Source organism: Canis aureus, chromosome 32, assembly GCF_053574225.1.
Source record: "Canis aureus isolate CA01 chromosome 32, VMU_Caureus_v.1.0, whole genome shotgun sequence".
NCBI classification, from domain to species: domain Eukaryota; kingdom Metazoa; phylum Chordata; class Mammalia; order Carnivora; family Canidae; genus Canis; species Canis aureus.
The window spans coordinates 34,130,323-34,143,707 of NC_135642.1; the positions used below are offsets into that span (position 1 = coordinate 34,130,323).

General features: G+C 48.3%; 1 protein-coding gene across 1 annotated transcript in view; it reads left to right on the forward strand.

Annotated features, from left to right (window-relative positions):
• The window catches only part of ANKDD1A (ankyrin repeat and death domain containing 1A), a 46,828-nt gene extending 34,794 nt beyond the window's left edge, over positions 1-12,034 (forward strand). Inside the window, exons 10-15 of the mRNA XM_077880418.1 lie at positions 116-214; positions 773-871; positions 1,808-1,978; positions 5,315-5,510; positions 8,494-8,625; positions 9,624-12,034. Of these exons, the coding sequence (XP_077736544.1) occupies positions 116-214; positions 773-871; positions 1,808-1,978; positions 5,315-5,510; positions 8,494-8,625; positions 9,624-9,685 (759 nt within the window). The 3' untranslated portion in view covers positions 9,686-12,034. The remainder of the gene's footprint in view (positions 1-115; positions 215-772; positions 872-1,807; positions 1,979-5,314; positions 5,511-8,493; positions 8,626-9,623) is intronic.
• The last annotated feature ends 1,351 nt before the right edge of the window (positions 12,035-13,385 follow it).

Consider the following 13,385-nt stretch of genomic DNA (forward strand, 5'->3'; position numbering starts at 1 on the left):
AAGGGTCAAACCTAGAAACATTATATCTATCTACCCCTCCCCACTTCCAACCTACCAAGCTGTGCTGGGCAGTCCTGGGAGGGACCCACTGATGGATCCGTGTCTCCTTCCCCAGCAGGGCGCCTCTCCTATGCACCTGGCTGTGAAGCACAACTTCCCTGCCTTGGTCCAGCTCCTCATTGATGCTGGCAGTGACCTGGATGCCACCGACAATGTAAGTGGCCGCAGAAACCATCTGGGCCCCAGGGAGCCCCTGGGGCATCCTCCCAGGCTGGCAGGGCTTGGCTGCCATCTCCTAGCATGGCTCATAGTTGAGAAACTACTTTTTGAGCTTGTAAAAAGCTCTTTGAATATTTGTTGAAGGTAACGTCATTTCATCAACCATTCCTCTATTTTGAACATTTTGGTGGTTTCCAAGTTGTTGCCATGGTCTGTGTAACACTGCAGTAAACATCTTCCCACGTTCAGCCATTTCCAACAAACCAAAAGCATCCTGCATTAAAGACTAGAAGAAATATATTAGGATCATTACAGAGATTGACTTAGTGAGCTAGCCAGTGGTGTTTTTTTCTGTTCTTCATGGTTTTTTTGTTTGTTTGTTTTCTCTGGTATTAGATTTATGACTAAATCCAGCTTACTCTCTCCCATAGCTTCTTAGAGACTTTTTAAAGCCTAGTTAGGAGTGTACCCATCTTGGACTTGTCCTGACTTTGAGCCTTGGGCCACTGGTACGTGCTGTTCTACTCCTCTGTCCCCTTGGCTTCTTCCCCAGAGGCAGCAGACGCCCCTCCACCTTGCTGCTGAGCACGCCAGGCAGGACATAGCGGAGATGCTCCTCATCGCGCGGGTTAACTTAAACCTGAGAGATAAGGTACCTCTGCTCCCAACCAGAACTGGGATGTGGTTGTCTTTGGTCTCATGGCCCCTCAGACTTTGAGCTCCTTGAGTCATCTGGTGGGGAGAGGAAGGAGTAGAGGAGCTGCACATCACCACCCCACAGCCCCCTACGTGTGGCACAGGGATCGGGAAGCTTCCTGGCTCTTTGTGCCTCTGGGGTGGTTGCTCCTTCAGGAGGCCAGAAGTTCCAGACCAGCTGAGGACTTGGTATAAGGCCAAGGAAGTCACAGGCTCATGAGGGGAAGGGGCTGGCATATGAGGCGCATCCCGAGGACAGTGTGGGAAGAGTTGGGGGCAGGAATTGGCCCTCGGGCTAGACCTGGAGGGGCTCCCTGCTCTGAGAGGGCAGCCAGCCAGGTGTGCAGAGGAGCCCTCCATCTCCCTGCACCATGCCAGGGACTGAGGCCAGCCCTGTGCCCGAGGCCTGGAGCCAGCGGCCTGGTGGGGCGGGCAGACGTGACCTGAGGAACCCAGTCCTTCTCCCGGCTTTGGTTTCATCTGAGAAGCAGAGCAGGTGACCCCTATTTCACAGGTGATGTTGAGGAGTTAAGCAGGCTGTTATGCTTTAAGACTTCCTAAATTCTAAAGAAAAACAAGAGGCAGTTGCTGGAATTATCATTGCCTCATTTTTTTTTTTAAGATTGTATTTATTTATTCATGAGAGACACACACAGAGAGAGGCAGAGACACAGGCAGAGGGAGAAGCAGGCTCCACGCAGGGAGCCCGACGTGGGACTCGATCCCGGGTCTCCAGAATCAGGCCCTGGGCTGAAGGCGGCGCTAAACCCCTGGGCCACCCGGGCTGCCCCTCATGGCCTCACTCTACCTGTGCCTTCCACACCCCTTGTCATGCCCAGGAAACTTTTCTGCTCTTCAGTGTAGACTGCTGGAAACCGCTTTCTTTGGGCAGGAACGTTTGCAGCCGATGCTACAGGCCACCCTACACCTGTCCGGTAGCAACCCTGGCCTCCCCTCTTCCTTGCAGCAAGGGAAAACTGCCCTGGCCGTGGCCGCTCGCAGCAACCACACCAGCCTGGTGGACATGATCATAAAAGCTGATCGCCTCTACAAGCGGGAGAAGGTACTGAGACCTTGCACGTGGTCCCTCCATGTTGCAGAGGGAGTGGCCTTGAACCCCGGCCCTGACCAATTCAGGGACCCCCTCAGTTTCCGCGGAGGTGATAATCCCTGCCTTACCTGCCACCAGGGTTGTCTGTGAGCATCTGGAGACAAGTGAGCACTGAAACCAGGCAGAGCGAGGTCCTGTCGGTGTGGAGACAGTTCTGGATGCTCTTGTAGCTCCTGCTTGATGGAGGCATGGGCGCACGCCTGCGTGCATGAATAAAGAGGTGGCAAGTTGGTTTCAGCTCACTGCCATCTCCAGGTGACTGGAATTGCTGCTTGGGGTGCTGTATACGGGCAACTTTCAGAGGCCAGAAGGAAAGTGTGCTGGGATTGATTAGTGATTTTTGCCGAGGAATTGGGGAAGAAGAGTAGCAGATGTGAGGCCATGCTGTCCCAGTTGTCAGCAAATGGGGGTCGGGTGGGTTTTTTTTTTTTTATGTCTTTGAGGTTGTTTTTATACATACAAAATAATTTTTGCATTTGCTTCAGTTTTAAAAATTAATTTATTATAAATGTTAAAACCTAGTTTTCTGGGGCACCTGGGTGGCTCAGTAGGTTAAGTATCTGCTTCAGCTCAGGTCATGATTCTAGGATCTTGGGTTCGAGCCCTGCATTGGGTTCCCTCCCTGCTCAGCAGAGGGTCTGCTTCTCCCTCTGTCCCTGCTGATGCTCTCTCTCAAATAAATAAAATCTTAAAACCCCACAAAACCCAGTTTTCCTTAAACTTTTAAATTCATTTTATTTTTTATATTTTTTATTTTTATTTTATTTTTTTAAAGATTTTATTTATTTATTCATAGAGGCACAGAGAGAGAGAGAGAGACAGAGACACAGGCAGAGGGAGAAGCAGGCTCCATGCAACAAGCCTGATGTGGGACTCGATCCCGGGTCTCCAGGACCACACCCCGGGCTGCAGGCGGCGCTAAACGCTGCGCCACCAGGGCTGCCCTATTTTATTTTTTAAAAGATTTTATTTACTTATTCAGGAGAGACACAGAGAGAGAAGCAGAGACACAGGCAAAGGGAGAAGCAGGCTCCATGCAGGGACCCCAACGTGAGACTCAATCCCGGGTCTCCAGGATCAGGCCCTGGGCTGAAGGTGGCTCAGCGGTTTAGCGGTTTAGCAGCCTGGGCTGCCCTGGACTTGGATTTTTTAAATCAAGACTCAATTTTATTTTTGCTTAAATATTTTATTTATTTATTCATGAGAGATACACAGAGGCAGAGACACAGGCAGAGGGAGAAGCAGGCTCCATGCAGGGAGCCCAACGTGGGAATCGATCCCGGGGCCTCCAGGATCATGCCCTGGGCCAAAGGCAGGCACTAAACTGCTGAGCCATCCAGGGATCCCTTTAAAATCCCTTTAAAATCTTAAACATTTTATTTTATTTTATTTTATTTATTTATTAACCTTAAACATTTTAAACTAATGATTAAATTTAATAGATTTTTTAAAGCACTTTGAATGCTTCCTATGTTCTTTTTTTTTTCTTTTTTTTTTTTTTTTTTTAAGAGAGGGAGGTGGGGGCAGAAGGAGAGGAAGAGAATTCCAGGCAGTCCATGGGGCTCAGTGCCACAACCCTAAGATCATCACCTGAGCCCAAAGCAAGAGTTGGATGCTTAACCAACTGAGCCACCCAGGCACTCCCGTAAATTCTTAAATTATCCTTGTAAATCCAGTAAATTAAACCTATAAATTCAATCTTAAATATCTTAAACATTCCAATATTGCTTACAAGTTTAGTAAACCTCTCAAAAAATCACTATTTCAAAATCAATTAACAAATTTCAATAGGAATCATAAGATATTCTCTTTAACGGATATGCTGGGTTCTCAGAAACATTACAGCCCCTTTGCATACAACAGATTGCTCCTAAATGTAACCCCAAAATATTAATACCAAGAATTTTATGAACGGTTTCCTCTCTGTGCTTAATTCTAACACTTTAGACTTTAAAAATTCTCAACGCTTAGACAGTGGGGCAGTTAGAATGACCAATCTCCCTCCCACCCCAGGCTAATTTAACCAGAATCGCTGGTGTAGGGACCAAAGCTTTGGTAGCTCGTTTTGTTTTATTTTTTTTTAAAGATCTTATTTATTTATTCATGATAGTCACACAGAGAGAGAGAGGCAGAGACACAGGCAGAGGGAGAAGCAGGCTCCATGCAGGGAGCCCGATGTGGGATTCGATCCCGGGTCTCCAGGATTGCGCCGTTGGCCAAAGGCAGGCGCCAAACTGCTGCGCCACCCAGGGATCCCTTGTTTTGTTTTAAAGATCGTACTTTTGGGGCTCCTGGGTGGCTTAGTCAGCTAAGCTTCTGCCTTCAGCTCAGGTCATGATCTCAGGGTCCTGGGATGGAGCCCTGCATGGAGCTTCCTGTTCAGTGGGGAGCCTGCTTCTCCTCCTGCTTCTGCAGCTCACCCTGCTTGTGCTTTCTCTCTGTGTCAAATAAATAATATAAAAAAATATTTTTTTTTATTCTAAATTAATCTCTATACCTAGCTTGGGGCTTAAACTCACACCCCCATGGTGAAGAGTTGCATGTGCTACCTACCGACTAAGCCAACCAGACACCCCAAACATCTGAGGAGGCTTTTTTTTTTTTTTTTTGCATCTGAAGTTCTTAAAGCTCCCGGATGATCCCACTGTACAGCTGCAGCTGGGAACCTCCCCAGGTGAGAGCCAGTCTCCTTGGTCATTACGTCACAGGTTCCTGGCCAGACACTGTTGACCAGGAGGGTAAGATTTGCAGCTGCAGACGCCAGGACTCACCTGGGCTTTTTTAACAACCAGAACTTTGTATTCACATCCTGAAAAGGAGCTTACTTAGGCTTTTGTGGGTTTAACTTATGCCACCACAGAATTCCTTTGTAACTTCCCATTATATTACCTGCTTTGCAGAGAAAGAATCCTGTAACCTCGCCCTTCTCCTCGTTGGGATTCAGCAAATCTAGTTAGTGCCTGATCCTGGCCTTGACTGGAGTTAGCCAAAGCCTCTGAGTCCTTCTGCTGGCTCTTGTGCCCTAAGAAGAGGAATTGGGTAGGCTTCTTGGAAGAGGTGGCATGTGGGTGATCTTTTGACTGTGGCAATGCGGTTAAGGGACAGGCAGGTGAGAAAAGGAATTCTGGATGGAGGAACAGTATGAGCAGCTGGGGTTCCAGAATTCAAAGCAAGGCACAGAGTGAGAAATCAAAGTAGCAGACCCAAAACCCCAGGCCTGTGGTGCTGCCGGAGCCTGGCAGGGATGTCCCCCAGGTGGCAGCCGGGCTTCTGGGATCTGCTCCACAGGATCACCCCTTGCGCAGGGAGCCCTCTGGGAAGAACTTGACCTTTAAGCAGGATCATCGGCAGGAAAGGCAGCAGTTCCACTCTGTGCTGTGGCGACTGGCCTCCAGGGACCTGCGGCCTCATGAATGGAAGAAGCTCGCGTATTGCTGGGAGTTCACCGACGCCCATGTCCACGCCATCGAGCAGCAGTGGACAGGTACTGGCCTGCTTCCCCCCCCCCCCACCACAACCTTAGAGCAACCAGTGGGTGGAGGGGTGGGGGCACCTGTGTATTGGGTTTTCTGTGTGTCTAGGAGAGAAGCCAGTGCAACCCACAGCCCAGCCACATGCCACCCCCAACATCCTGTGTGCCTGTCTTTCCAGGCCTTTGCTCAGGCTGTGCTCTCTGCCTCTCCCTCCCCATTGACCTGTGACCTTCATGTTCTTCATGAATTAGCCCAAGCTGATACCCATCATTCATACACCAAACTAAAGGTACTCCCTATAAAAAGGAGGAGACCAGCAGTTGCCACTATTATTTAATATCTGCTTGGAAATGTTGGCCTAGGGCAGCTGGGTGGCTCAGTGGGTTAAGCAGTTAAGCGTCTGCCTTGGGCTTGGGTAGTGATCTCAGGTCTTGGGATGGAGCCCCATGTCTGCATCCAGCTTCCTGCTCAGTGGGGAGTCTGCTTCCCCCTCTCCCCCTCTCTCATGCTCACTCTTTCTCCTCTCAGATAAAATAAAAAAGAAATGTTGGCCCTGGTACTAAGGCAGAAAACAAACAGAAATAAGGACTGTAAATATTGAAAAGGAAGAGAGATTTATTAGCTTCAGATGCTATAATCCTCTACCTAGGAAGTCCAGAAGAATCAATTGAAAAACTTAGAATAGGGACACCTGCATGGCACAGCAGTTGAGCGTCTGCCTTCGGCTCAGGCTGTGATCCCGGAATCCTAGGATCGAGTCCCACATCAGGCTCCCTTCGAGGAGTCTGCTTATCCCTCTATGTTTCTGCCTCTCTCTGTGTCGCTCATGAATAAATACATAAAATCTTTAAAATAAATAGAAATAATTCAGTGAAATGGCTAAATATAAAATATACAGACACATGGTATTCCTATGTACCATCAATAAGTGGGGAAAATATACAGAGGTATTTTTGAAAAGATATTCCATTTGGAATAGTGTTTCTAAAAACATATTCATGTTTTTATGAATGTGTTTTAGAAAGTGTTTTTTAGAATAGTGTTTCTAAAAACATGAAAAATATGAATGGCATCTGAGTAAAACAATAAAAATTAGTTCAACTATAAAAAAAGACTTATGTGGGTGGAAAGATATTCTATATTCCTGGCTAGAAAAAGTATCAGGTAGACATTGATTTTTTTTCCCAAACTAGATTGAAATTTTGATTTTTAAAAAGCTTTTATTTGAGAAACAGAGCACAAGCAGGAGGAGGGGCTGAGGGAGAGAAGCAGACTCCCCACTTAGCAGGGAGCCCAACGTGGTGCTCCATCCTGGGACTCGAGGGTCATGACCCAAGTGAAGACTGATGCTCAACCCACTGAGCCACCCAGGTGCTCCAAATTTGATTTTTTTTTTTAAAGATTAATTTATTTTAGAGCAAATGGCAAGGAGAGGGAGAGAGAATCCCAAGCAGACTCCGCACTGAGCTCAGAGCCCTACGTGGTGCTTGATCCTACAACCCCAAGATCACGGCCCTGAGATCATGACCTGAACTGACACCAAGAGTTAGATGCTTAACTGACTGAGCCACCCAGGTGTCCCTGATTTGGGTTTAATCAAAAATAGGTTTTTGAAACTTGACTAAAGGATTCTAGAGTTCACTTGAAAGAATGTTTAATTTTTAAAAAAATATTTTATATATTCACTTGAGAGGGAGCATGTATGTGAGAGAGCACAAGAGACAGCATGAGTTGAGGGTGGGGGGTAAAGGGAGAGGGGGAAGCAGACTCTCTACTGAACAGGGAGTCTGACAGGGTCTTGATCTCAAGACCCCAGGACCATGACCCGAGCTGAAGGCAGATGCTTAACCAACCAACCCAGGCGCCCCAAAGAGGGAATACTTAAATGAATATTCTGGGGGGGGGAAGTGAAGAGGATCCAATCCAACCAGACTCAACCCTTTACAAAGCTCAAATAATTGGCAAAGAGAGACACCTGACAAAAATCTGCATACCAGGGATCCCTGGGTGGCGCAGCGGTTTAGCACCTGCCTTTGGCCCAGGGCGCGATCCTGGAGACCCGGGATCGAATCCCACATCGGGCTCCCGGTGCATGGAGCCTGCTTCTCCCTCTGCCTATGTCTCTGCCTCTCTCTCTCTCTCTCTCTATCTCTGTGTGACTATCATAAAAAAAAAAAATCTGCATACCAATTAGTGCGATAGAGCAGGATATCCAAATGCAACCTTTGTGACAGGTAAGAACTTTCAGAAATGTAAAAAAGCACGGGGACTTTATGGGCTGGGGGCAAGGGATGGTGAATAAATGGCCCAAATGAAAGCTCTATGCCAAGAGCAGCATCATGAGAAAGTGTGTGCTAAGGGCCCAGAGGAGGCCAGAAAGTCCCAGGACCCAGTGCGCGGGCTGACCTGGCCCTGCTGGCTGTGCCGGCCGGGAGAGCAGACCTGGTCACAGGGTGTGGGACCAAGTTAACCCTCCGCCTCCGACACAGTTTTTTTTTATAATTTTTTTTTCTTTATAATTTTTATTTTTATTTATTTATTTTTTAATTTTTATTTATTTATGATAGTCACACAGAGAGAGAGAGGGAGGCAGAGACACATGCAGAGGGAGAAGCAGGCTCCATGCACCGGGAGCCTGATGTGGGATTCGATCCTGGGTCTCCAGAATCACGCCCTGGGCCAAAGGCAGGCGCCAAACCGCTGCGCCACCCAGGGATCCCGACACAGTTATTTTCAAACGTGGCTGTACATTGGAATCACCTGGGAAGCCTTAACACCACTCAGTGCCCAGTGTACCCAGACCCAAGGAGGTCGGAGGGGAATGGGACCCAGTGTCCGTGCTTTCCCTAAGGCGTCCCAGGGGGTTCCAGTGAGCACTTTCCCACCTGGGCATGTGCAGGAGGTGGTGCAGGACAGCACAGACACTTGCTTAGAGCTGGCTCTGCCAGGGTCGGCCCAGCAGGCTCCTTCTCTTTCTCCCCTCGTGGTCCTCAGGCACCAAGAGCTACCAGGAGCACGGCCACCGGATGCTGCTCATCTGGCTGCATGGCGTGGCCGTAGCCAGTGAGAACCCCAGCAAAGCGCTGTTTGAGGGCCTCGTGGCCATTGACAGGAGGGACCTGGCTGGTAAGTGTCCTCTGTTCGGAGCTGTATGGCCCCCCTACAATGAGACAGAGCCCCCCGGAGGTCTGCTGAGAGCACAGGGCTGTAGTGCTGGCTCCGAACCTTCCACACTCCTGGGCCTAGCCTTGTCTACTGGAATTCAGGGAGAGCCCTGGACAAACCAGTGCCTCCTGGCCCCATTTCCCCATCTGTGCCACGAGGGGGTTGGCGCAGTTGACACCTGCAACCTTCACAGCCGCAAAGCCACTGATGCTATCACCTCTTCCTCTCGGGTCCTCTGTACTTTTTTTTTTTTTTTCTAGTTTGGAATAAGGCTGGAACAGCCTGCAGGCTTCTTTTCCACAAACAGTAAGACGTATGGGCCAGAACTGGCTTATTAGGGGTTGAACCAGGTCGATCTGGTCAAATATTTCTGAGGCCATCATCACCTTTTGAGTCTGTCAATCCCAAAAGCCTGGTTTGAGATTCTGAGCACCCTGTGGAATCATCAGGCAAGTGAGATAAAAGGTTCAAGACTGATCCCTCATTAAACATAAAATCAGCTCATGATGAAAGAACCTTAAATACCGTAGTAATGTGCACTGGCCTGATGCATTCTGGGGGCAACCATAGGACAGGATGTTAAGCTGTCAGCAGTAGTAACGACGACTGTGTCAGGCACCAACAGTGAAAACATGGGTAGCATGGTATAGAGGGGAGAAGGGAAAGCTGCCTGTGTGGTGGGTAAAGTCACCGCTGCTGCAGACAAGGTGGGAAAACAGTCATTTCAGGATGGAGGAATTAGGGACGACCATCTTCTTCTGAAATGTTCTGAAATATTATTGCTCTTTTTTTTTTTTTCAAAAATCAGTAAAACTTTATTCGCTTCCATTCTTTCGCCATTAACAGAAAACTGGGGAAATTATCTTAACACAAACAGTGGCAGGCAATTAAAACATAAAACCAGCCCTGCGAGGCAGAGCTTAGGCAACATGAAGCAATAGGATTCTTCTCTTTTGCAGAAAGCGTCAGGAAGAAAGCAAATGCTGACCCAAGTGCCCCCAGCAGGTGCATGGCCATGTAACCGGAGAGGCCAGACCTCCAGAGGCATGGGGCCTCAGAATGGGCGCCACTGAGCAGAAGAGGACCACCATTTAAGGGCTTAAAAAAAAAAATCACTGTTAACAGATCTCCAGCTGCTTGTATGAAAGCAGGCAGTCGTGCCAGAGTAGCAGGCACTGCTTGTAATCTCATTTCCAGGGTTGGTCCAGGGGCCGGTTCGGGTTCTGCAGGTAACCTCTTCCCACAGGAAGGGTCCTTTACAGCTCTTGGAGCCTCACAGCAGTCCCCTGAGATGCAAGTGGCACCTTTTTAGAGAGGACACGAGGCTCAGGACGGAGAAGCAGCTAATCAGCTATTGAGGTCAGGTGCCAAACCCTGCCTTCCTGTCTCCCCAACCTGGCAAAAGGGCTCCAACTGTCCCTTACAAAGTGGGTCGCCCTTCCCACATTCACTGGCTTTTAATGAATGCTGTGCTTACTCCATAGCTGTTCTGTTCCCAAGCGTATTTGTACACCGTGATGGTTCTGGGAGGCACACACTCTTTTTTTTTTTTCTCTCTTGTTTTAGAATTTATTTTTTATTTATTTTTATTTTTTTTATTTTTAGAATTTTTTAATTTTAAAATTTTATTTTGAAATCGTTTCAGACTTCCAAAAAACATTGCAGAACCAGTACAGAGAATTTCTGAATACGCTTCACGATACAGCTTCCCCGAGTACTAATGTCTTACATAATACAGCAAAATTTTCAAAACCAGGAAGTTAACACTGATACCAACCATACTACTGACTCCTCTTCAGACCTTATTCCGATTTTGCCAGTTGAGCCATTCAAGTCCTTTTTCTGGACCAGAATCCAGTCCAGGATCACACCTTGCATTTAGTTGTCATTCTTAGTTTTAAATAGCCCCATACAAAGGGTCACCTGTCCAGAGCTGCACCATCTGACAGAACTTTCTGTGGTGACCCAGATCTGTGCTGTCCCTGTTTACCTCTAGCCACCTGTGGCTACTGGGTACTTGAGATGTGGCTAGTGGGACGGAGGAACCGAATTTTTAGTTTAATTTTAATTTTTGGAAGTTTAAATAGGCGTCTGTAGCAAGTGGCAGTCATATTGGGTGGCACAGCTGGTCTGGAGCTTTGCTTTTAGGTGCCAGTGAAGCACAGGTGGCTTGGCTGCACCAGGAAGAGTGTGGAAAATGTGACTCTGGATGCCTCACCATGGTGTCACAGATGTGAAGAATATCTATGCAGGATAGCCTGCAAGTTTTCCATGAAAGCTTTTTTTTTTTTTTTTTTTTAAGTTTTTTAAATTTATTTTTATTTTTATTCATGAGAGATCCAGAGAGAGAGGCAGAGACACAGGCAGAGGGAGAAGCAGGCCCCATGCAGGGAGCCCGATGTGGGACTCGATCCTGGGTCTCTGGGATCATGCCCTGGGTGGAAGGCTGAACCACCCAGGCTGCCCTGGGAGCTCTTTCTAATTTGAGCTCTTGCGCATGTGGCACAGCTTGCTGTGGCCACTCTAGGAGCCCACGTCTTAGGAAAAACTCCCCACAGAGTTACTCGCTGGGCCTGAGTCCTGGGAGGGAGGGAGACCATAAAAGACATTAGAGCTAAGAGGGGCTGCAGCCATCACCTATGCATGGTGGGAGCTCACACACAGTGGTACTGTCCTCTGAAAGGCGGCTGGCATTCTATCTGCCAAAATTACAAATGCACTTCCCCCTTGACCCAGCAATCCTACCAGGAGGTATTTATCCTACAGATAAACCTGCAAACGCTATACTAACACTAATGCAAAGAAATAGAGCAGAAACTATGCTGTGCAGAGGGGTGCATGGGAACCTGCTCAGGGTTTTTTTTTAAACTGTTCCTATTAATAATCTTAAAAAAAAAAACCACTTAAAGCTTATGAAAAGAAAGAAAAAGAGGCTTTGGAACCAACCTATTTTACAGGCAGTAACCTGTAGGCCTGAGGCCTCAGAGTTCACAGCCAGATTCAGACCCCCAGGGGTGGCACACGAACCTCCGTGTCCTTCCTCTGCATTTGCTATGGTTTTGGGTTGTTGTTGTTGTTGTTGTTTTCTTAAGTAGGCTCCACACCCAGTGTGGGGCTTGAACTCATGGCCCTGAGATTAAGACCTGGGCTGAGATCAAGAGTCACTCAACTGACTGAACCACCCAGGCGCTCCAGCATGTGCTTTGTTGAGGGGGGCGGGGGGGGAAGAGTCTTCTCTTGCATTTATTCCATTTAGGAAATGTATTTTGTATCACACAGGACCATTTATTTGGATGAATTCTGTGGAATGAATTTTGTAATTTTTGAGACAAAAACAAGTTCTTAAATAAAATTGAAATGTTGAAATATAGCTTTCACATTCCGTATTCCTTTTGTTTGGGAGACGTATGGCAAAATTTCAAGCCAGACAAGCTGTTGTGGATTGATTGTGTAACCACACCACTCGGCTCACCACTGCCAGTCAATATTTACTGTCTTCCGTGCCAGGCAGTCTGCTGGGAGCTGAGACTATAGTGTGGAGTGGCCACAGTTCCTGTCCTCTGGAAGTTTGTGATGTTGGGGGGTGGAGGAGCTGGGACCCCAGTGAGGCGCTGTCATGTGGTTGTTGCTATGTGTGTGTAGGGAGAACTGTGGGATTTGTTCTTCCTTCGGGAAGGGAAGGAGGAAGGGGAGGGAGGTCTGAGAAGCTCTCAGAGAAGACAGAAGTGGGCAAAGCACATTGCAAGCAAAAAGCACAGTCTGTGCAATGGCACAGCGGTGCGGAGCTGTATCTCCTTGCGGAATGGTATGGTTGGAACACAGGAAGCATGGGAGGAAGAGGAGAGATGAGCTGGAGGGGCAGGAGGGCCTGGCTATTTCAGCCCCTGATGAGACGATTCCAACGGACACTCGTAGCTCCAGAGCCTCCTACGTGGTCCACCAGTGCTTGGTCAGCCTGTCACAGCTCAGCTTCTCCCCTGCCCAACCCTGCTTACTTCCACACCTCTTTCCTGTGATCCTCAGTAACCACCTGGCTCATCTCGAAGTTTCACCTTGGCATCTGCTTCAGCCTGAGACCTGGAGATGGGGGTGGCTGGGTTTCTAGCTGGGGAATCTGGGGGCACAGTGGTGCTGGGAACGGGGAGGACGGGTCTAAGAGAGAAGGAGCAGGTTTGGGCAGTGGGGACATGGGTGTGCCTGTAGAAGGCTGGCCTGATGGGCCCATTAGGCATTCAAGGCCATCTCAGAATCAGTTGGGTTTGGCAATGGCAGTCATCAGGTCCTAGAGCCAGGGAGTGGTTGAAGCTGTCGGAGGAAGTGGCTCACTCAGGGAGAATTTGAAAAGAAAGCAGAGGGTAGTCCCACAGTTCACCACTGTACCAGGTAAGGAAGGGGCTGCTGACCATGTGCAGCCTGGCCCTGCCCACAGGAGTTCCCTATTGGTTGGGAAGGAGCCTCAGATGCGAAGAGTTAAAAACATTAAAGCTCTACCTTCATGGCTTACCAGGTGTTTCCATAACTCCAGACTGTTCTCAAGTCACAAGGTAGAGCACACACTAACCTACATGGAAAGATCACTGGTTTTAGGGATGGTCAGGCCCAAGTTGCCATGCCAGCTCCACCCCTCCCTGTGTGATGCTGAACAAATCTCTTGTCCCTGTTTCCATGATCTCACCTGTAATATCAGCCTAACCAGGGTTGTGGTGGGCATGAAACTGGAA